Source organism: Crotalus tigris, unplaced genomic scaffold, assembly GCF_016545835.1.
Source record: "Crotalus tigris isolate CLP2741 ecotype Arizona unplaced genomic scaffold, ASM1654583v1 scf7180000024366.1712601, whole genome shotgun sequence".
Classification (NCBI taxonomy): domain Eukaryota; kingdom Metazoa; phylum Chordata; class Lepidosauria; order Squamata; family Viperidae; genus Crotalus; species Crotalus tigris.
In genome coordinates this window covers 1,591,907-1,617,173 of record NW_024100534.1, presented here as the reverse complement: position 1 = coordinate 1,617,173, position 25,267 = coordinate 1,591,907, and the positions used below count along the sequence as shown (strand labels likewise).

The 25,267-nt window shown below is 42.6% G+C and overlaps 1 protein-coding gene across 7 annotated transcripts in view; it reads right to left on the bottom strand.

Moving 5' to 3' along the window:
• LOC120301041 (protocadherin-15-like) overlaps positions 1 to 25,267 on the bottom strand; it is a 151,542-nt gene that overhangs the window by 79,036 nt on the left and 47,239 nt on the right. For all 7 annotated transcript variants that reach the window (XM_039327733.1, XM_039327734.1, XM_039327735.1 and 4 more), the window contains exons 4-5: positions 21,960 to 22,136; positions 1,448 to 1,666 (exon numbers count right to left, since the gene is read on the bottom strand). In XM_039327733.1, coding sequence (XP_039183667.1) covers positions 1,448 to 1,666; positions 21,960 to 22,136 — 396 coding nt within the window. The remainder of the gene's footprint in view (positions 1 to 1,447; positions 1,667 to 21,959; positions 22,137 to 25,267) is intronic.

The following is a 25,267-nucleotide window of genomic DNA, read 5'->3' as shown; positions in this document are numbered from 1 at the left end:
TATTGGAGAGTCCTGTTCAAGTGGAGTATTGTCCATCTCCAGTTGAACAGAGTCATGATGGCCATTTAGGTTGCCTGTGAGTGGCGGTGGCTCTACGGCCATTTGTATCTCTATTTCCCTGGAGGTGGCCACAGAAGATGTAGGCAAACTCGGCGGAAAACAGTTCTCTTGTGTGTCTGATAAAATCTCGAGATCCTCACCCGGGACAGTCAGGGTCATCTAAAGGTTAGTTTCATTTTTGCTTCACAAGTAGTTGGAGTTAAGTTAGTTTCACTTTAACAGGGATTATCACAACAGGTAAGGCCTGCCTGTGCCAGGTGGGAGAGGTGGTTCAGTGTATTTGCTGTCATATTTCAAATCTTGCTTATTCTTTTGCAATGCTTCTCATATGGAATTGTTATCCTTTTCTTCCTTCTAGTGAACAGTTGCACATTTCATTTCTCTGTATTCAATTTTTAGGATCAGATAATTCCCAAAACTCAGGTTAAGATACTGTTTTTAAATGAACAGAACAATAATATTTGTACTTTTGAAATAAACATGTGCAAAGAGTCATAATAAGGAAGAAGTGAAACTGGAGGGAAATTTGCCTTGAATATGGTTTGAATCAACCAAATAATCTAACCCATTAAAATAAGTGAAGTTCAGCCATGACAATCATGATTGCATATCATACCGAACAAAATAATTCAAGAGCCCTTGTCCTCAGTTAACATCCTTTTGTTCAGTAACCATTCAAACTTGTGACAGTGTTGAATGACGAAACTTCAAAGTTCTCACCATTGCAGAATCCCTCCAGTTATATGATTATGATTTGGACACTCGACCTTTAACTACAGTTACATGATTCCTGATGGTTCCCTGCTGGCTTCCCACAAGCAAAGTCAATGGGGAAGCTGGCAGGAAGTTAATGATAGCAACTAGGAGTACCATTGCTAAGTAGTAAGGTCACATGAAGTTGCACCCCATCACCTAGTGACAGCAATTCCAGTCCCAATTGCCATCATAAACTAAGGACAACCTGTATAAGGAATGGGAAAACCCCCCAGTAAGATCTGTTTGTGTAATTAATGTAAATAATTGATGCTCACTGAAAAGAACCACAACTAAAAACAAGAGTTGGCACCTAAAAGGGTATTCTCTCTCACACATGACTTGGGTTGGCAATTACTTTTTAAATTAAACCAAATCCCTCAAGATCCCATGATGGCTGCTAATCTCCTACTCGAGACTGTAGGAGGTATCACATGAGAATACTGGAATCATAAGTGATCCTGTACAAGGATAACCAAATATGTTGTTTTAAAAAAATACTTCATTCTTTTAAAACAACTGTATAAGGTTTATGGGTTTCAGCATTGAGGACCTTCTGTTGAATCCTTCTACTTCCATCTTTGCTACATAAAAAGTGCTAGGCAAACCAGAATAAAGGTGCTTGTATACTTACTGTCTGTAGCTGACCATAACTATTAAAATAGCAGGCATGCAGCAAAGAATGATGATGACAGCCAGAGCCAGCAAAGCTCCTTCTGTGTAGCCCACAGCTTGTGCCTGCTTTTTGACATTGGCTACCACATCTGGTGTTCTTATTTCCAAAATACGTCCTCCTTGTCCAAGGTATGGTTGAAATTCTTTATTGATATCCAGAAGCTTACCATCCAAGAATCTTCAATGTTAAGAGAACAAAACAAGAGAAAACAGTAAGATCAAGATCAAGATCTATTCTTTTTTAAAGGCTGAATTGATATTAAAAGTTATTAATAGTCTTCTCCTCCCCCTTCCAGCTTTTTATTTCTGCACCGTGGTTCCTCTTGCCCTCTCTGTGCTTTCTTTGATCTGATTTTCATTCTAACTGATTGACAGCAGTAGAGTTGTTTACAGCATGCCATCTATGATGATAGACACAGCTTCAAAACCTGCTGGTCATCTCAAACAGCAGTGAAGATGATGGGTAATTTTTAAAAACCAGGAACAATAGAACAAAAGAGTATAAAATAGGTCTGGAACAAATCTATTGGAATCAGATTGTTGAAAATGTGCAAAGCGATTATATTGCTTTAGAGCAAAATTGCTCCAACTGTTCAGAGACAAGGTTACCAACCACGAATATCATAAAAAGAGCTAAACTGGTGTACTGTTGCAATTAGGCTCTATATTACATGAGTCAAAGTAAGTAATGTCGATTAAACTGACCAATTCAGGAGTAATGAAAAGTGAAAAATCTTCTCTTACATAATGCTTGCATGTACTGAATGCCATTTATACTAATTAAGAAAGTGAAATGTCCTTCGGGGAGTTGTAATACTGTCTCTTTAAAATTTTATAAGCAATTTATCTACAAATCTCTATTTCTACAGTTTTTATAGTTTATCTGTGCTTATTATACTCCAGAAGAAATGTGACATAAAGTACAAAATGAGGTGAAGATATTTTAAATTTATTTTAGGAAGTCACAATGTCTCAGAAACTGTCCCTCTTTGGATAATTTAAGTATTTTGTACTTAAGTAATTTAACTAAAATTCTGATAGTTCTTTTGTCCTAGTACTGAGAATGAAAAAAAACAAACAAACATGCAGGTCACAATGTGGATGTCATTGGCAAACAATTTCACTCAACATACAGTCATTCTGAATATCTACAAATATGTATATGTGTGTGTATGTGTGTGTGTGTATATATATATATATATATATATATATATATATATATATATATATATATATATATATATGTATACACACACACACACACACACACATACATATATACACATACATATATACATACATACAAAGATAGAAAATCCTCGAACTCTGGGAAGGATATAAACCAGCTGTTTATTGTTAAAAAATTAAAACAATAAAAACAACTATTTACAATACTAAAAACAACCTAAGCTTTCGCTTGTCCACTGCCAGTGTCATCAGAGTGAGGGAGTTTTCTTATGAACCTTGCTAGCGTGGTTTCTTGCATTACTGACACTCACTCTGATGATGCTGGCAGTGGACCAGTGAAAGCTCAGGTTGTTTTAGTATTGTAAATAGTTGTTTTTATTATTTTAGTTTTTTAACAATAAACAGCTGGTTTTTATCCTTCCCAGAATTCGAGGATTTTCTATCATTGTACAGATATGCCTGGGATTTGTATTTTTATAGTTATTAGGAACATACATACACACACACACACACACAAACAAACAAACACAGAAATCAGTGGAATCCTTTCTTCAGGAAGGATACCTAAAGACTTGGCCAAAAACATTAGACAAAGTAATGGAAGTTTTATCCTGGATGAGCCTTTTTTATTAGTGGGTTAAGCATCCATCACCAAATATGGCATGACAGTTTTCCCTAACTTGCTGCCCTTATCATGATCCATAATGGATAACTCTAGGTTAAGACAGCTATAGGTTCTTGAGATACCAATGCAGCTGACCATCTTTATGAATTAGAGCTGCTAGATAGGTAAGAAGGTGCAATATATATATCAGAGGCTTTTTTTCCAAGTTCAGTTTGTAGAAAGAAGCAGCTAAATAGGATCTAGAATGACATGGAACTAAAGAGTTATATAAAACCTCTCAGTTTCTGTCTAACAATTATAACACTGTTTCCAATCAGTAGCTTAAATCAACACTCCTATTCAATGGAAATGGTTGAAGAGATTCCTTTTCCAAGGGTTTTTCCTTAAAAGGTTTTCCCTCGCCTTACCGATGAACACCTTATTGTGTCACATGGGGAGGGGAATAATCTGAGCCCCCCAATAACCTGATCTTGGTAGCAAGAGTCAAGATGATGGCAGCAATGGCACAATGGACATTGTGCTAAGATCACATCGTGCTGCCATTTTGATTTCTGTGTCTTTTATTTTAAATTGTATGCTTCTCTTAACTCACACTCAACCTATTTTGGAAAACTTTGGCAAAAGGTTTAATTTTTTTTTAATGTGATTTCCACTCTTGACTTGCAGGCAATAATAGTTTGGATAAAGAATGGCTTGCTTAAAATCAGAAAGCACAGGAAGATGTAAATGAAAAGAAAATATGGAAATTCAAATCTCACTCACATTCTATCTAACCTTTTCAGTGTTAAGGTGGTGCCCAGTCTTTGCAAGGTACAGCACATCATGTTATTTTTAGTCTTATTTTTACTGAAATTTTACAGAAATTTTTCAAAATTTTACAGAAATTTTGTTGGAAACATTAAATGTGTGTTCACTGAATAGGTTTTACTGATTTCAGCTAAGGCTATTTTCTGAGTAAAGGTGATTTGATATGGATGCAGGCGATAGAATATTTTCCTCAAGATGGCAACCACAACACATACAAAATCTGCTTCAGTCATACAATTGCAGACCCTGCATGGACAATTTCACATCTTTAGGAGACCAGAAAACACTGTGGTGTAATCACTGAGTTTTCACTGGGATGTTTTGTAATTGAAAAGTAAGCTATAGTACAGGACAGGTAGTCCTTGATTTACAACTATAACTGAGTCTGACAATTACAGATGTAAGCTGTAATGGTCACAAAATAGGCCATTATTTGACCAAACTCATTTTTACCACTTTTTTTGTGGTGGTACTTAAGTAAATCAGCATAGGTTAAGTAACTCAATTGTTTGCTATGGGCTATTTTTTGCTGGAAACTGAAAATAAATACCACTTTCTGGTAAAACCATTGTAAATTGTCACATGACCATGGGGTACTGCAAAGCAGCGAAGGTCTATAAAATTGGGCTGGTTGTAGAATGCCCAAATGCAGTCAGGAGAATGGATGGAGGCTGACACCAGACGTTTGAAAGTGGGTCATAAGTAGTTTATTGGGGGTTCCCTTGTAATTTCAAAGAGTCATGAAATGGCTGATTGTAAGTCAAGGACTACCTACAATATATAATCTTGAAAAATTTTATGATGATTTTTTTTTAAACAAAATCATATGATATGGTAGTAGTGGGAATGAACATCAATGTCAAATGGCTTTGATATTAATTACTGTGCAAGGAAGTTTAAAAAAAATGGAGAAAATATAGAGAACTCAAGAAGCTTCTTGGATGTGAACCGAAACATCTTCAAGGAAAAATAAACTCCAATTACCTTTGGAAAAAGCATTTTTGGGACAACCATGACCTTAATTACTGAGAATCTCCATAGACACTGAAAAAATATATCTTACATTATACAGTGTCTTGTCACAAATCTTTGCTTTGTCTTGTTTTGAAGAAAGATTTTCATATTTGTTTAAAGTCTAGGAATAGTCGTATCACAAAGGGCATTTTATTATCCCCATGTTCTCCTTTCTGTCAAGACATCATTCCTTGAAAAGAAGTCTAGGAGTCAGAACTTCCTGAGGGACATAGAAAAAGTAGCTGAAAAATCTCTTTGTTTTTCAAGAGCATCATTCTGTTCTTTGGAAATTATCCTGCAACTGTACAATGGGGCAAAAGGGTGACTGTAAGGACCCACCCCACTTTGCATCTTAAGAAGACAGAACTCTTGGAATAGTTCTTCCAACAGGCATCCTTTATTAAGAGAAAATGGTTGCAGGCGTTCTAGACAGGACTTGGGGTCCAAGCTCTCCCATTCAAGGTTTCAAGGGGTTCCCCAGTAGCCCCACCCAATCACCCACTTCTTCCAGTGACAGTCTCAGGCATTACACTCCCACCCCCTTTTCCTTACTGCCGGCTGGATGGAGACTTCAGAGAAAACTACATGAAAGGTAATAGCCCCATTGTTATGGTTAGTCCTTTTGGTGATATACACATCCAGTTCCTTTGAACTGTACCGAAGGAAGTGAGGGACATAAAGCCCCCTTTTCACCCCTTTCCCTTCCTCGTATGACAGAATCCATAGAAGGCAGAAATGGGGTTTTCTATAATTGATAACTAGAGATGAAATATAATTGGATTCTGACATCCTGCCCCCTCAAAAATAAGACAGATCCACCTGAAAAGAAAACAAAACAGGTATAAAAGTTAGTCAGGCTTGTTAGAGCTTCGGGGCTCTGACATGACATTTATGGACCCACTCGTTTTGTAAGGCACGGAGGTGTTTCCAGGCAACTAGGTACTGAGTCGCTCCATGATATCTCCTAGAGTCAAGGATTTCCTTTATTTCAAAGTGTTGTTTGCCCTCCACCATGATTGGAGGTGGTGGGGGGGATTTTTGGCCGTAAAGGTGACTGACGCTCTCTTTTCAGCAAGCTGCAATGAAAATTTGGGTGTATTTGCCTGAGATTTTTGGGTAATTCTAATTCTACTGTTATTGGATTTATGATTCTGTTAATTGGAAAAGGCCCTATATATTTTGGTCCAAGTTTTTTACAGGGCTATAGGGACTTTAGGTATTTTGTAGATAAGTACACCATTTCTCCTATAATGAATGGTGTAGGCTCAACCCTTTTTTTATCGGCATGTGCTTTGTATGCCTGCATAGCTTCATCTAGTGTTTTTCTGACTACAGGCCAGGTGTTTTGTAATTGTTCCATCCATTCTTTCAGTGATGGGATCGCCAGTTCCTGTGGGGTTAATTCTGGCATGGGGTTGAAACTTTGACCGGTGGCTATTTGAAAAGGAGTGTAACCTGTGCTGGAGTTGTAAGCAACTTCTGCGAAAGGGAGTAGGTCCGTCCAATTTGTTTGCTGAAAATTAATAAAACATCTTAAATATTGCTCGAGTACTGAATGACAATGTTTTCTTTGTCTATTCCCTTGTGGATGATGGCTAGATGTCAGTCCCTGAGTGGTCCCTAAGAGGGATAAAAATTCCTTCCAAAATGCAGACGTAAATTGCACTCCCCTATCAGAGATGATGTGTTGGGGTGCCCCATGCAATCTGTAAATGTGCTGGATGAAAAGTTTCACTAAGGCTTTTGCAGTGGGAATCTTTTGGCAAGGGATAAAGTGCACCTGTTTGGAAAACAAGTCCGTGACCGTCCAGACAACAGTATTCCCATTGCTTTCTGGCAATTCCACTATAAAATCCATGGCTATTTCCCTCCAGGGGGCTGAGGGATTTCCACTGTTTGTAATAGTCCTGGTGATTTCCCTTGCAACCTCTTTGCAGTAGCACATTTTGGGCAGCTGGCTACGTAGCTTTCTATGTCCTTTTTTATGGATGGCCACCAAAATTGCCATTTAATTAAGTGTAAAGTTTTTACAAATCCAAAATGCCCTGCTGATTTTGTTTCATGGCAAAGCTGCATGAATGTGACTCTTTGGGTTGTTGGTATATATAACTTTTCCCCCACCGAAGGTAGCCTGTCTCTCATTGTGCACACATGTTTATTTTTCTGGAACTATTCATCTGTTTCCAAACTTTTCCAGAATTAAATTCCAGGTTGGCTGCCCAGCTGTGGTTTTAATTTAGCTTGGGTTCTGCTGGTTACTGGTGCTGCCAGTTGTGATTCTACCATCATCAGTTTAGACTCGGTGGCTCGTGTGCTGTTATATTGGGCCATGAGAGATAATGCATCTGCCAGGAAGTTCTTTTCCCGCGGCAAATGCTTGAGCGTAAATTGGAACTGGTAAAAATGCTGGGACCAGCAGGCTTGCTTGGGGTTGAGCTTCCTGGGTGTTTTCATGCTTCCAAATTTTTGTGGTCTGTCCACACCTGGAAAGTGATTTTGTTGCCTTCAAGGAACTGTCGCCACATGAGTAATGCCCAACGTATCCCGTATGCCTTTTTCTCCCATACGGGCCAGCGCTGTTCTGTTTCTGTGAGTTTCTTGGATGTATATGCACAGGGTTGCAATACTCCATCATCATTTTCTTGTAATAGAACAGCCCCCACTGCCACATCATTTGCATCCGCCTGTATTACGAAGGGCTTATCCATGTCTGGGTGCCTTAGTAGTGGTTCGGCAGAAAAAAGTCTCTTTAGTCTCTCAAACGCTGCTTGGCACTCCATTGTCCATGTTAGTGGCTGGCTAGGTTTTACTGAGGATGCTCCCTTCGTTTTTAGTAAGTTGGTGAGGGGCAAGGCTATTTGGGCAAATGAGGGGATGAATTGGCGGTAAAAGTTTGCAAAGCAAAGGAAACTTTGTAGTGGCTTTCTTGTGTGGAGTGGTGCCCAATCTAATACTGATTTGACCTTCTCTTGGTCCATTTCAATGCTCTGGGGGGATATTCGATAACCTAGGTAGTCTATCCTTTCCTGGTGGAATTCGCATTTTGAGAGTTTGGCATATAGGTGGGCGGCTTGCAGTTTCTTTAAAACTGCTCTGACAAGGTTGACATGTTCGTCTTTTGTTTTGGTGAAGATAAGAATGTCGTCTAAGTAAACAAGGACCCCCTTAAACAGGTGCTCCCTTAGAACGTCATTGATTAATTGCATAAAGACTGCAGGGCCCCCTTGTAATCCAAATGGCAAGACTTTGAATTGATAGCATCCCATGGGGCAGTTAAATGCGGTTTTCCATTCGTCCCCTTCCTTAATTCTCATGCGATAGTAAGCTTCCCTTAGGTCTAGTTTAGAAAAAAATTTCCCTTTCGAGAGGTGTGACAGCATGTCTTTCATGAGGGGCAGAGGGTATAGGTTGCTTTCACTGATTGTATTCAGGGCCCTATAATCCATGCATAAGCGTAAAGAGCCATCCTTCTTCTCTCTAAAGAGGACCGGGGCAGCCACTTTAGGCTTTGCTGGCTCAATGAAACCTTTCTCTATGTTTTTTTTAATGAATCTCTCCATTTCCTCCTTCTCCTTTGGGCTCATGGAGTATAATCTGGGCTTCAGGAGTTTTGCCCCAGGCTTGAATTCAATGGCACAGTCTGTGGGTCGGTGGCGGGGAGCTCATCTGTCCTCTCCTCAGCAAGGTCTCTGTATTCCTTTGGTATTTCTGGTAGTCCCTTTTCCTCACTCATGGATGCTTTTTCTATTCTTGATTCTGGTAGCCCCCCTTGGGATTTTAAGTCCATAGGGTCCCCCTTTGGGAATTTGATTTCTGTCATTCTCCAATTTACCCAGGGGTTCCATTTTTTAAATCATTCCATCCCTAGGATCATTGGGCATTCCATGCCTGGGGTCACCACAAATGTTATGTCCTCCTCATGTTTGCCCAGGGAGAGGTGTATTGGTAAAGTGGCTGGCACCCCCCCCCTGCTATGTATCCATCTAACTGGCCAAATGAGGTTGGTTGTTCCAGTCTCCTTGACGGAATGCCCAGATTCCCCACTAGTGTCAGGCTAATGAGGCAGCAGGTGCAGCCAGAGTCTATTAAGGCTTTCACCTTCACGGCTTCGGGCATGGGGGTAATAATATAGTCACTGTCTTGAGGATGGGTGCGATGCATCCACTTACCAGGGGTTCGCCCTCCGAGCTATCATCTGAGGCGTCCACCGGCCCTGCGGTGTAGGCTGGAGTTCTTCCCTCTGATGAGCAGAGGTGGGGGGTTCCGCAATTTCCATCATTCTCATGGCAGTTTCTTTTGGCTTAGCTGAAGACTTTCCTGATTTGCTGATCGGGGATCTGTCTGGGTTGTGCTGGACGGCTTAGGAGCAGCATTCTACAGCTTGATGCCCTTCTATTCTGTACTTGAAACACCCCATTTGCTTCTTGGCTGTAGCCAATGGTTTCACTGGTTCGTTTGTCAACTCAGGCGGGGAGCGGCTCCATTTTTTTCCTTGGCGGTGTCTTTTCAATATGTCGATCTCTGCTTCCTCTGCCAAGACGTACCATTCCTCAAGTTGGTGTGGATCCCCTCAGGGCAGGCAAGCTTCATATAGGTCATAATTTAGTCTGTCTTTGAAATGGCTAAGGAGGATGTCTTCTGGCCAGTTCAGTTTGCTGGCAATGGCCCGGAATTCTTGTGTATATTCGGCTACTGGGCGTTTGCCTTGCCTCATCATTTTTATCCTTTCACGGGCTTTGCAATCAGCCAGGGGGTCTTCAAATCGCCTTCTCAGAGAGGACATGAAACGGTTGAAGTCGTTGAGCTCTGGGGCATTGGAGTCGTGCAAGTTCACCATCCAATCTGCAGCTGGTCCGTCCAGGGCAGATTGCACGATGCGGATGCGGGCTTTGTCACTGGGGATGTCCTGCCCATATTCCTCCATGTAGCTGAGGACTTGGCTTAGGAAAAACCCCAAGCGTGTTGGCTCCCCTTTGAATTTCACCTCCAACGGCGGATGTCTTGGAATGGATCGGTGCCTCCGTTGTGGGTGGTAGTGTCTTCCGTCCAGATTGCCATCTGTGGTCCGGTAGGGGGTGGGGGCTCCTGGATCAGTAGATGTCCCTGGGTTGCAGGTTCCACGTCCCCCTCGGTGTCTCTCCCTTTGTGGCTCCAGGAACTGGGGCGGCCGTAGGGCTCAGGATTCTCCTCTCCTAGGGAGCTGAGAGTTCTCTTCATCAGGTCAATAGCTTTCTCTAGGATCCAGTCCAAGTACAGTTCCCAGATTTCTCACTCTTCACTTGCGTGCAGGGATTTCTCCATCTCCTGCTTCCATTCTGGTTGCTTGGTCCCCCGTCTCAGAGTCACCTTTCTTGATTCCTTTCCCCACTCACTTTTCTTTCCAACGCCCATTGACCAGCGAGGCCTATGGTTCCATGTCTCCACCACTTCTTGTCCTGAGGAATCTGACCTCTCGGATCCCAACATCCGGCAAGGTTCGAGTCGGGGCAGCGGCTCTTTTTCCGGGGAGTTTTTCCCCTTTCTTGCTCCATTGTCTGACATGGTAATTTTTTGCAAAATCCCCCAGCAAGGGTCTCCCTTCCAGGTGGATTAATTTTGCAAGTCCTGTCTAATATAAGGACCCACCCCACTTTGCATCTTAAGAAGACAGATCTCTTGGAATAGTTCTTCCAACAGGCATCCTTTATTAAGAGAAAATGGTTGCAGGCATTCTAGACAGGAATTGGGGTCCAAGCTCTCCCATTCAAGGTTTCAAGGGGTTCCCCAGTAGCCCCACCCAATCACCGCCTTCTTCCAGCGACAGTCTCTGGCATTACACTCCCACTCCCTTTTCCTTATTGCTGGCTGGATGGAGACTTCAGAGAAAACTACATGAAAGGTAATAGCCCCATTGTTATGGTTAGTCCTTTTCGTGATATACACATCCAGTTCAAGGCTTCTTATTGCAGGATAAAATAAAGGAAAATCCCAGCTGGAGTTAACTTTTGAAATCTGGATATATATCTGAACTTATAGGAACCAAACCGCTGGAGATTCCCTGCCAAACCTAAAATATGCTAATGTTTTGGATTAAAACTTTCTCTTTGTTTCTTTTCTTCATTTTGCTAAACTTCTTCACCTCTGCCCCAAGGCCAAGAAAGTATTCCCTAGCCTTTTAACATTATACATTTTTGAAAAAGTTAGAAAAGGAAAAATAAGGCTGATTGTGCAAGCTAAAGAAATATATAATTAGGTTGCCTCTAAGCCTGTGTTAATTAGTAGGCACTCTTTTTTTAAAAGACTTTTCTTTGTTTTTCATATTTTCATCTTCTTTAGTTCCAAGAATGTAGATTAAATAAAGATTCAGTAATTCAAAGTGATATTTGAATATTTGAATTTTCAAATTGATATTTGTGTCAGACCCAGCGTGCAGCCTACCTGTCTGTAGTACTACGCTGCTTAAGATGACAAATGCATGCACCGCCAGGCAGCCTCGGTGACGCTGCAAGCTGAACCGCCGGCGCCATCCTTGGAGGGTTGCCGACGCCCCTACAATGACGAGCCTCAAACCACGTGACCAGCTAACGTGGAGAGCGGGGCGTGGCGCGGAGAGAACCGTATCGGGCTAGTGCATGGAAAGACAATGAAAGGCATTGAAAGACGCTTAAACTGGGTAGCCGGGATGCTGGGTCTGACAGAGTTTGGGGAATGGGGACGCTGGGAGGAATGGGGTGTGGTGTGGGTGGAGTTATACATGGTGATCGGGGTAATTGGGGTGTGTCTTGTGGGTGTGGTGATGGGATGTATTTAGGGCGCTGGGACGGGAGTCCTCCCAGGGCTGACTTTATTTTCAACATAGCGAAATAAAACCTTTGTTGGATACTGCAACGTGCCTAGTGTTTTGGTTCCCTTGACCACAATTAGGACGTTCTTACATTAAGTCAGCCCTCACTCACCCCCAACACCCGACGCTGGCCGAGAACGGGGCGCCATGGTGGAGGGAATGCAGGGAGAGGATCCGGTAATGGTTGAGGAGTCTGTGGAGTCCGACGAACAGCTGGAGAACCTGGCTGTCGGCGACACGGGGGAGGAGCAACCAGCGGTTCGGCCGAAGGAGAGGGTGCGCGTTCCCGTGACCGCAGAGCCGGGGCTTCGGCAGCAACGCCCGGTGGATACAGAGGGCGAGTGGTGGCTCAGCCCGGTGCTGGGGCTTCCAGAGGATGGCCGGGGATGACGGTTGGCGCCGAGTTTTACCGGTTGGAGGAAACGCCGAGTGACTGGGGACCACGAGGAGGAATGGAGTTGTTCCACAGCCCCGGGACAGTATACATTGGACGTCTTCAGAGAACAGTTTGGGGAACCTATCCACCCCGCTACTATCCGCAGCCCTGCCAAGGACAGTCCGTCTTACACTTCCCATTTCTAATTATCCAGCCCAGAGCTTAAATTACAACCAGGCGGCCGCTTTACGCTCCGGGACCCGGTGGCAAGGCAGGTTGGAACGGAGCGTCCCCGGTATGGGATGGGCGTTCGGGGAACAGGGGACCGGCCGGCAGACCCTGATGGGACGGGGGCGGGACCTATGGGAGCAGGAGCAGGGGCCCACCCTAGGCCACATCCGGAAGCCGTCCCATATGGAGGACAGGTGCCAGCTCCCTGGCCCCAGAATATGGTATGGAATCCTCCCCCGATAACGCTCACATTCGACAGGGATCCAGATCGCTTGGCGGTATTCCTTAGTCATGTACTCAACCATCTGGACCTGTACTCGTCCAATTGGGCAATGGTGGTCGCGGTAACATCAAGTTTGCAGGGAGAGGCTGCTGCTTGGGCCGCTGACCTATATAGCGACCAAGCTAGGGAGCTAGCTGATGTGGGACTCTTTCTTGATGCACTAAAAATGAGATTCGAAGACCCAACCCGCTTACAATGGGTGGAGGCCCAACTGGTGGGCCTGCGGCAAAGAGGTAGGCCGGCAAAGGAATACATCCGCGAATTCCAAAAAGTAGCAGGGAGACTGAGGTCGTGGCCGGATCGTCTGCTGATCCACCACTTTCGCACCGGTCTGGATACCGACATACATCGAGCATGTATAGTCAGGGGAGTAGGGGGGCGCCTGGCTGATTGGTTTAGGGCCGCCGTGGAGCTGGATATTGGGCTGCGAGAGCATCCCAGTGGACATGAGGATAGACCACCACCCCGTCGGAATCAGGATCAGCCCGCGGGCGGTACCACTCAGACCGTACCGAGTACTGTACGCCCGAAATCGGTCTTCAAATGCTTCCGCTGCAACCGACCGGGCCACCGGGCGGCGGAGTGTGGAATACCAGTGCCAACAGGCACGCCAACGGCAATTGGTAGACCAGGCGCCACGCCGCAGAAAACAGCGGAAAAGTCGCGGGTGGCCTACCAAATGGGACAGGCGTCAATCCAGCAATCCCCCACGATACATCCCCTATGTTGCAGGAATACGAGGAGGAAGGTTCGGTGGAAGATCCAATGGTGAGTGAACCCATCATCCTATTCACCATCCCGGTAACACTTACAAGCCCGGTTACCGGTGAATCGATGCCTTTTCAGGCATTGATTGATACTGGGTGCACCCGGTGTTTAATCAATAAGGGGGTAGTGCAACAGATGCGGATTAGGGTGACCCGACTAAAGTCCCCAATCTGCTTCGAGCAGGTGGATGGCTCTTTGTTAGGGGGGGGGGCCAACCATGTTGGTGACAGAGCCTGTCAGAATGGATGTAGGTGGCCATTGGGAGGTTATCAGATTCATAGTGGTCCCCTCTATGTCCGAGCCTCTCATCCTTGGATTAGCTTGGTTAGATAAGTGGACACCAACCATCTGGTGGGCGGACGGGTCCCGGCGTCTAAGACTGGCAGTGGGTCCCCAACCGCTGCCCTCATATGACCATAGTGAGGACAGAGGGGTGGACGCCGTAAAACCATTACAGGAGAGGAGCAAGCTTGAATACCCGCCAGTTTACAATGACCTTGCGGCAGTATTTAGCGAACAAGAGTGCGATAGCTTGCCACCCCATAGGCCGACAGATTGCGCAATCGAACTTATTCCCGGAGCCAGATTGCCTAAACCCAGGATGTACCCGATGACATTCGCAGAATTACAGGAAATGAGGAAGTACATAGATAAGAACCTGGCTAGGGGTTTTATAGAGCCGGCGCGCTCTAGGATAGCGGCACCTGTAATATTCCAGGGGAAAAAGGATGGGGGGTTACGGTTATGTGTGGACTTCAGGGGTCTTAACGCTGTATGCATAGAACCTGTTTATCCCCTGCCCCTCATGAAAGACCTCCTTACCCATCTGGCTACCGGAAAGATTTTTACAAAATTAGACCTCCGTGAGGCATATTACAGAATAAGAATTAAGGAAGGTGACGAGTGGAAAACCACGTTTAACTGTCCACTAGGAAGTTATCAATTCAAAGTCATGCCTTTCGGATTACAAGGGGCCCCAGCTGTATTTATGCAGCTAATCAACGAAGTGCTGCATGACCATCTATATAGGGGCGTGCTTGTGTACTTGGATGACATACTCATCTACTCGCAAACACTGGAAGACCACATACGATTAGTAAGGACGGTGTTGAGAAAGTTGCTGGAGGCTAAACTATACTGTAAACTATCAAAGTGCGAGTTCCACAAAGACCGCATCGACTATTTAGGGTTCAGAGTCTCGGCGATGGGGATAGAGATGGACCCTAGTAAGGTACGCAGTGTATTGGAGTGGCAAGCCCCGAGGAATTGTTGCCAGCTACAGCGGTTCTTGGGGTTTGCTAATTTCTACCGCCAATTTATACCTTCTTTCGCTGATGTGGCCCTACCATTGACCCAGTTATTGCGCACCAAGCACACCGCCGGAAAACCCCGCCCAAATCAACCGTTGGATTGGACTGTGACTTGTCAACAGGCCTTTGAGTCTCTAAAGAGATTATTTGCGCAGGAGCCGGTGTTGGTACATCCTGACCCAGATCGGCCATTTATTGTCCAGGCCGATGCCAGTGATGTAGCCGTTGGAGCAATTTTATTGCAACGTAATGAGCGAGGCGCTCTACGACCATGTGCTTATACCTACAAAAAATTCACCGACACAGAACGACGTTGGGCAGTGTGGGAAAAGGAGGCATTCGCCGTGAAATGGGCGTTGTCCACTTGGCGCCATTTGTTGGAGGGTGCACAGCACCCTTTCGAGGTCTGGACAGACCACCAGAACCTAGCGGTTCTCCAAACACCAAGGAAACTGGCGCCTAAACACGTCCGATGGGCGCAATATTTTCAACGTTTCAGGTTCCGTCTGAAAGTTGTCCTGGGAGGAAAGAATTTCCTAGCAGACGCACTTTCCCGAATGCCACAATACGACAGCAAGAGGGAACAAGTGGTCCAGGCCATTATACCTCCATGTAATAGGGATTCCGCACGGGTGGATGCATGCGCAAAACTGATAGCATTTGAAGAGGAAATAAAATCAGCATTGTTGACTGATCCTTGGCTATTAGCGAATCCCGGAATGTTGACCCGTCGTAATGGTTTGGCCTGGTATGGAGATAAATTATATATTCCCCAGGAAGTGTGGAGTCGGGTATACCATCAATGTCATGATTCCAAAGTAGCAGGCCACTTCGGATTCGTGAAGACGTTACATTTGGCGAGACGACAATTCTGGTGGCCGAGCTTGAGAAAAGATATTGAAGCACATGTAAAAGACTGTCAAGTCTGCGCGATACCGAAAAGGCCGATGGGATTGCTACAACCGGTGTCTGACCCAGCTCGGCCATGGCAGGACATTGGCATGGATTTCATCGTGGATTTACCAAATGTAAGGGGTTACATGGTCATATGGACGGTGATTGATTTATTTTCAAAGCAGGCTCACTTTATACCCTGCAAAGGACTGCCATCTGTGGCACAGTTAGCAAAACTATTCGTGCAACACATTTACCGACTACATGGAGCTCCCCGGCGAATCATCTCAGATCGTGGGGTTCAATTCACGGCTCAATTTTGGCGCCGATTCCTTGCTAGCATTGGAACCACACAAGGGTTGAGCTCCGCACACCATCCTTGTACCAATGGGGCGGCGGAATGAGCCAATGCGGCCATTTCACGATATCTACGATGTTATGTGTCTTACCAACAGTCGGATTGGATAGATTTTGTACCCTTTGCAGAGCTAGCTTATAACAACGCAGTACATAAAAGCACCGGGTTAACCCCCTTTCAAGTGATCTATGGATATGACCTGATCCCCTTGCCCGGTTGTGAATCACAGAACTCCCTGGCCCATCAGCCAAGGGACTGGTTGTCCCGCGCTAGTCAGGTGTGGGATATGGTAAAGAAGGCGCTGAATCAAGCTGAACAGGCAGCAAAAGATCAGGCTGACAAGGGTCGTAGAATACCAATTCCGTTACGAGTGGGTGATCAGGTATATCTCTCGACCAAATATCTTAAGTTACAGGTGCCATGCAAGAAGTTGGCGCCAAAATACATTGGGCCTTTCCGCATAGTACGCATCGTCAATCCTGTTACTGTGAAACTCCAATTGCCGAACTTCCTTGGTAGGATACATCCGGTCTTCCACGTGAGTTTATTAAAGCCGATAGGAAGGGACAGTTATAAGAACCCTCCAGGACCTATAACTCCGGGACGGTATGAAATACAGGACATACTGGACTCACGATGGCAGGGGGGTAAAGCGTATTACCTGGTATTGTGGAAAGGATATCCCTTGTCTGATGCCTCTTGGGTGAGGAGGGAGAATGTCTTCGCCCCTGATCTAATCCGTAGGTATCATAAGACATGGCCCCATAGGCCAAGGACCAGGGGGGGTGAGTAATATATCATCTGCATTGCCCAAACGATATAGTGACCTGTGATGTTCTATTTCAGGGGGCCCTGTGGTGAGGGGAGGCCGAATGTCAGACCCAGCGTGCAGCCTACCTGTCTGTAGTACTACGCTGCTTAAGATGACAAATGCATGCACCGCCAGGCAGCCTCGGTGACGCTGCAAGCTGCGCCGCCGGCGCCATCCTCGGAGGGTTGCCGACGCCCCTACACTGACGAGCCTCAAACCACGTGACTAGCTAACGTGGAGAGCGTGGCGTGGTGCGGAGAGAACCGTATCGGGCTAGTGCATGGAAAGACATTGAAGGCAGCGAAAGATGCTTAAACTGGGAAGCCGGGATGCTGGGTCTGACAGAGTTTGGGGAATGGGGATGCTGGGAGGAATGGGGTGTGGTGTGGGTGGAGTTATACATGGTGATCGGGGTAATTGGGGTGTGTCTTGTGGGTGTGGTGATGGGATGTATTTAGGGCGCTGGGACGGGAGTCCTCCCAGGGCTGACTTTATTTTCAACATAGCGAAATAAAACCTTTGTTGGATACTGCAACGTGCCTAGTGTTTTGGTTCCCTTGACCACAATTAGGACGTTCTTACAATTTGAATATTCTATTCTATTCTATTCTATTCTATTCTATTCTATTCTATTCTATTCTATTCTATTCTATTCTATTCTATTCTATTCTATATTTTTTATATTTTAGTCCAGTACAGAAAAAAAAATCAGTCTATTTTCTAATATACTATATTTCAAAAATAGACATTAAAGAAATGTTAAATGAATGAGGGCCATAATGGTTTGTTGTTATGAGTACTAGCTCCTCATTACTTTAATTCTCCTTTTTCTGCTCAGCCTTTTATTTATTTATTTGCATTACATTTTTTTGACTAAAGATAGATATTGTCTCATATTATTATTGGACTGGAGAAACAGATTGTAACCACAACAAATAAACAAATAATTTATTTTTGCTATTTGACTGTCAGTCCCATGAATTCTTATTTATTTAAATAATGTCATGTTTTAAAATATTCCAGTAACAAAAGTATTTCATTCCACAAAAATCATATCAATCAATGTATGTATTTTTCCTTCACTTCTTAGAATCACTTCTTTCCAGATATTAGAGGTCCTCCACCTTAAAATTCATAATAAAATGCACATGTTTGAACTTCAAAATTTTAACCATTCCGCCAATATTACTGTAATATTCTCCTTCTTGTTTTCTAGGAAATAATGTAGACAAGGTCTTTGGAAATATGGAACAATTTTTAAATGTTTATGTGTATAAATATACCATTTTTCTACTTGTGTTATTTCAACAGAAGATGGCCTAGAATGCTAGAAATTCTGATTTCCTTTTCAACATGAAAGACTAGATTGCCTTCATCCTTGGTTTTACTTCTTTTTGTATGTATGCTAAGTGAAACCAAATATTAAGGCAAGTCACTAGTACTGTATATCAGAGATCCCCAACCTTTTGGGCACAAAGGACTGGTTCTGTGGAGAAAGTTTTTTCCGTGGACCGGAGAGTGCATGGTTTTGTGTGCTTCCTGCATCCCACGGATGGGGCTTTGCTTGTTTGTGTGGACCGGTTGCTGGCATGCTGCGGCCCAGTACCAGTCCACGGACTGGGGGTTGGGGACCCCTGCCATATATAAACTGAGACCATCCCCACTTCCTTACTAGCCCTCATGAAGTTACTTGTTTAATAATGAAATGTCTAAACAAAACAACCAAGCTCAGAGAGCACTAAAGTCCCCATAGTTCAATATTTGTGAGCTACAAATATTCTCTTCTATCAAAATAAAAAGTGAATTTGAAAAAAATGAGAGCAATTATCGGCTGAAAAATGTACAACTTTAGGCAATTTTTATGAACATAAACATCATGCATAAAAATATTGCACAGGCAAGGAGTGTTTCTGGTGACGTCACTGAAGATAGACCCGGGGAAGAGACTCTCCTTTCCCCAGGTCCGATTTTCATCTGCCGGTGAGTCCATTTGGACTGAAAGCTGCCCCAGAGAGGTGGTTACCAAGGGGTAAAACTTTGGGGACCACGGGTTGGTGGTAGCCAGTTCATTGAAGCCAAAGGAGTCCCTGGAATCGGCAGAAGAAAGGCGGATTGCATTTATGTGATCCGCCATTAACAGCTGATTGTCGGAGACGGAGAAGCAGTGCAGAATGACAGCAAGCAACTGAGCCGGGTAAGAATACTGTCTTCTTTCCCAGTAGAGATGGATTTCTGGCAAACAGCTCTTCTACAGCCTGAGAGCGAAGCCTCTTACTTCTAGGGAGGGGGTGGAGTTTCCCCCCCCCTCCTGAATACAAGCGGTGGTTTAAGCTATTTTGCAATTTTAAAAACTTCTTACATAGTAAAGCTGTCTGAGGCTCAAAAGAAATTTGGGAAACTACTGTTCTTTTTATAGACACTTTTTTTCCTTTGTTCTGTGTTGAAAACCCACTGCAATTTTACCTGCTATTTTTAAAAGTCTATAAACTTTTTTTTTCTCTCTTGATTGCTTTTTCTTTTTTTCTCCTTTTTTTTCTATCAAATGTGCTGGGAATGGATACTTTGTGTTCCTTGGTGGTTACATTGAGAAATATTTTCACTTTTTCTTGTCTGGAGTTTATTCAGATCAGAAGCTTGGCTGTATGCCCAAACATTCTTTATCTAAGACCTTGAAGCTTGTTGAAAAAAAGACTTCCCTTTGGTTTATTTGGCTCCACAAGACAGACTATATTTATACACAAATGGTACTTGGGGCCATCTGCCTCCTTGGATTATAATTATTGTGCTTTGGAACTATAATAAGCTCTCTTAGAAGAATTGGAAACTAAGAAATCTTTCTGAACAGAATTTGGTGGATTATAATTTTGACATTTTTGCTTTCTCCTTTTCTTTCTCCTTTTTATTTTATTTTCCCTCTCCTCTTTTTATTATTGTCTCCTTCCTTTTTTCTTGTTGCTATTTTTTACCTTTTTCTTTTTTTCTTTTTTAACTATTTTTATGGATTTCCCCTCCTAGCAATAAAAGCCTACTGGATTATAATTGGCCATTTGGCTACCTGGTGGATTACAATATAAGATATAAAGCCAAAGATGAGTGTTTCAAACCTGTCTAAACTTGGGAGAAAAGGATCTTCCACCCCTGCTTTGACTTCTCGCAAAGTTGGAATTGATTGATTGAACTTTTTAGTCCCACCCAGTCTGCCGTTACCACTGCAGCCACATCCACCCAATGGACCACACCTACCCAATGGGCCATGGCCGCCCAGCACCCGACTATACATAAACGGGTTTGGGTTGCAGTTTGGGCACTCCATCTCTAAAAGGTTCGTCTTCGCTGTCTTAAGGAATAGTTGTGCTGCACGGCATTCATGACACTTTATGTTACATTTTTAAAATGTAGTTAAATGCAGCCCATTATTTCAAAATTGGGCATGGAAGAAGAGTAAACCAATGTTGCAAATATTTATCACCAATAAAAAACCCACAAATATTTTCTTTTTTAGTTCTAAATTCAAACATTTGTCATTGTCAGTTTATATATTTGCTGCTTTAGATTATGTAGACTGTTCTTTTTTAAAAAACTTTATTGTTAATGCAATATCTATTTGTAACCTCTCTCTCCATCCATCAACTGAAAATATGCCAATTTTCTCCTCAACATCAACATATTTTTGTATGTCACTGTTAATTTAACCACATAAGATATGAAACTCTAAATAAACAAAATGCTGCCAATAAATCACAGTTTATTTGTTAGAAACATTTGTTTCTTAAGCATATGACTAGCAAAACATCACATTCACTCACTAGGCATTCTGGCATAATTCTCCTTAGTATAGGGAAGATAACATCTAAACAAAATGCCTCAAGACTGGAGACTACATCAACATCTGTGGAGGCTTCAAAGTTGCCAGTCCCAGACAAATCTAGTACACTTTCCCACTGCCTCCTACTGAGATAAACTGCCTGTACTTTTGGTGATCTTGGATGCAAAAGGACCGTTGGTACCATTAACTCTTGGAGGTTATAGAGAGGAATTCTGGGAGTTGGTCCACAAGTCATAAAAGGGCCAAGTTTGAAGATCCCTGTTATAGAGTAATAAACTTTGATCTAGAGGAATCAGGTTGATCCTAATTTCTAGGTTTCAGAATCCACTATAAAAAATAAGCAACTATCAAATCCAGGGAGGGAAAAAAAAGGGTTATGTCATCAATTCCACTTTTGAGTCCTAGCTTAGGAGCTTTGATCCCATGTTAATGAGAACAGTGGTAGCATCTCTTGTTCTGCTCTATAGTCTTGGCCTCTCCTATTATGATGCTAATGATGGAAATAGCAACTGTTGAAAGTCACCTCATTGGTTAAATCTCTGGACAGAAGATTTGGGACCACTGATCTCTTGAATTACAGTCTTATATGTGGTCTATAGTAAGTCAGAACTTTTCCAAAAAACCTGAACTTCTGAAACATTTGAACTGTGCAGGTACAAAACACCATACATTTGAACCCCAGAAGCTATAGTGAAGAAGAAGAATCTTATGAATAACACAACACAAAAACATTTCCACAAATGTGTCATAAATGGGGGCCAGTGTGCCTGCCTGAGGAATTCTAGGATTTGAAGTCCATAAGTCATAAAATGACCAAGTTTGAAGACCCCTGGCTTAAAGGCAGAAAGATAACACTGAGACTGCAAAAGTCTTTCTAGGATTAGCCCTAAAGGAGTTTCTGTTTTCATCAGAACACAAGCACTAAAATGCTATTGAAAATGCTATTTTCAAGTCCAAAGGTGACTTCTTAAGTAGTTGCAGTTGTGTGTCACTCAACATTTTCATATGGTCCCTGTATGATATTAGCTGTGCCTTTAAACATCAGGCACGTAGAAGAACAAAAGGTGCTAATTTTGAAGCAAATTCAGTCAATGCTTTGATACACTGGCCTATTTTTCCAAATGATATTCACTTCTGCAATGCACTTAACTACTTACTTGAAAAGTTCATTCCTCATTATAGCACGGTTTGTCTGAGGATCGATTGCATAGATCATGAGGTCAGATTTGGAATAATCTTCTTCTGAATATCCATCACCATATCTGCGAGCACCAATGGATTCCACCACAACTGTTGCACCAGGAATCTGGTCTTGCACATAGCGTTCCAAAATCCTGATAATGGAAAACTTTTTTGTAATTTATTAGCTCTATTCTTTGACTTATTTACAGTGAAACAAAAATGTTCAAATCTTAAAATATTGTGCAGAAAAGGAAGGAAGGAAGGAAGGAAGGAAAGAAAGAAGGAAGGAAGGAAGGAAAGAAGGAAAGAAGAAAAGGGAAAGAAGAAAGTGAATCCAGAAAAACTAGTTGCAAGCATGGGGTATTTAATTCTACCTCTTAGTATTATACTGTATTGGGACTTGAATTTTAAATGGTTTAAAGGGAAATTGCAAAGATATTTTACAGAGGGAACTGATAGGCATGATAAAGGAATAGGTTTTATCTTTTTTACAGAAGCTATTAAATTCCACAAACTATGCTCACAATGAAATGCAATAAGTATATAACACAGAAGTGGCCACACATCTCAGGCGTGTAAGATTTATGCCTCTGAGAAAAATTGGAGCACCAGATTGTCAGGCATAACAGAATGGAATAAGTAAAACTGGCAGTTAAGCCACAGTTTTTTTCAGAAATCGAAGAACTTGTTAACAGATTGTTTAAACAATGCAAATGCAGAGCTACAGTATGTTAGCAACATGGAAAACACGGCTGACAATTATTAAAGATCCAGCCAGTTTCCTCTATCAACATAAATAGATTTCCATAAATATTTTCTCTTGCGTTTGGCTCTTTAAAAGTATCAGCAATAATGATTTAAATAAATATCACTAGCATTATGGAGACGTGACTCACTTAACAACTTCCTGGCTCAGCAATGGAATTTCTGGTCCCAATTATGATCAGAAGTCAAGGACTATCTGTACAGGTAGTCCTTGACTTACAACAGCTCATTTAGTGACTGTTCAAAGTTACAACAGCACTGAAAAAAGTGATTTGTGACTGTCTCTCACACTTACAACCATGTCCATATGCGTAGCTGACTCATCTTTATGTTAGTCACAGTTTCCCGGAGTCATGTAATCACCTTTTGCAACCTTCTTGACAAGCAAAGTCAATAGGGAAGCCAGATTCACTTAACAACTGTGTTACTAACTTAACAAAAGCAGTAATTCACTTAACAGCTGTGGCAAGAAAGGTCATAAAATGGGACAAAACTCAAACAAATGTCTCATTTAACAACAAACATTTTTTTATTACTACTACTACTACTACTACTACTACTACTATTATTATTTCAATTGTGATTGTAAATCGAGGACTACCTGTACTACTTTTGCTAAGAGTACTGTGAACAACAACACCATTGATGTCTTGGATAATCTCATTGACCCTGGAAGGTTTATATTGATACTTTGTTCTAGCTGGAGTCCCAGTGATTACTTGTCTATTATAGCACCACTTAGTCTGAGGGCTGCTGATGCTGATACTATTTTCTGAATTCTTCACTTCAGAATTGTGATGTATGCAATGGTCCATGTGACATTGCTCAGTTCTGAATATGAACATTTTTATTTATTTAGACTGCGAGATGGGCAGCATATAATTTCAATCAATAAATAACATTTAACACTGATTCTTTATGTATTTACTATTTTAACAAAGAACTCTAGATAGCAAACATAGCCAACACACCTGCCTCCTCCTTTCCCCCCCCCAATTCTGTGAGTGGGTTGAAGTGTGACTAGTCCAAGGTCACCCAGGTCATTGTTAAGGTAGGACAATATATATTGCCTCTTCTATTATAATCATCCTTCAGAAAGAGAAATCTAACGGTCCTCAGTATCATGAATTGGTGAAGTAATTACTATTACTTTTCTGAAAATCAAGTATTTTTGCCTTAAAAGTTAGCATCATTCACAAGACAACAAGCCTTCATTAGTGTTACAAATGACTCATAAATTTTAATAATTTAATTGTATTGATGGAGGTCCCCATTAAGATACTGTGTCTTTTTTTTAAATAAGAAATGGGGGGGGGGAACTAATAGGGCCAAGTTTTTGTTTTGTTTTGTTTCACTAAAAAGGCAACTATAGTAGAGTTTCGTTAATAATATTTTGAAAACAGGAAAGTGGGATTTATCTTGCATGGCCAGCCTGAATTTCCTTGCTGCAGTTGCTATATTCTTTGATTCCTTTCAAGCTCTGCATACTAATTCAAAAGAAAGCTGTGCAAAGTTAATTAAGCTTAGAGAAACCCCTTCAGCAAACACTTGGGTTAATTTATACTTTTATATAAACTCTAAGCTGCGTTGATCAGTCAGTAGACAGGGTTGCAGCACAGATGATTCTAGTCACATGGCTTTGGAGATTGATTCACAGAACACATGAAAAGGATCTAAGTTTTAGCTCATCAAATCATAATGTTTCTTGAGGCAAGTTAAACAATTAGGGACCACACCGATTCCTTGTATCAAAGCTTAGGTGGGATTGCCTGAACCATGTTTAGTGGACTTGTTTAGGGACTACTTAATTTGACTAACCTCTAGGGTTATTTTTTTTAATATGGTTTTATGATTTACCACTGATGTTACAGTCTCACTTCCCCTTTTGATATGTGCAATGTCACTTACATGAGGTGCTCTTGAAGACCATTCAGACACTACAAATCCATAGATCCAGAACACAGTGGTACATACAGTATTGGTTGTGCATGTCAAGCTGTTACATGAGCTCTCAGTTTCCTTCCTGGTGCAATTCAAGATACTGTTATTACATTCAGAACCCTATTGGCATAGGACCAAGTTGTATATGAAACCACCATTCCCTGAGAGTATCAGTGCATCAAACCAGATTGGATAGAGTAGGCAGACTCCAGTACCCATCCCTGAAATCTTTCCATCTAGTGGGACCTTGGAAGTGTACCTTTTCTGTAGCTATCTTATAGAACAGAGTTCCTCAACCTTTCCGGCTTTGAGGACTGGGGGATTGGATAGTTCCATGAGAGCGTCTGCCAAGCACATGGACACAGTTCTATTTGCACAAGTGGCATGCATATGTGCCCGCCGCTCACACAAATGGAGCTTGCATGCACTCTCTTGCCCACTGCTGGTGCAAGTGGGGATGGGTGTGCATGTGTGCATGCATGCTCACCTCACCATTTCCATGGCCTGGTTGCAAACATCTCATGGCCAACTAGTGGGTAGCAGCCCAGAGGTTAGGGGCCCCTGTTATAGAACACCC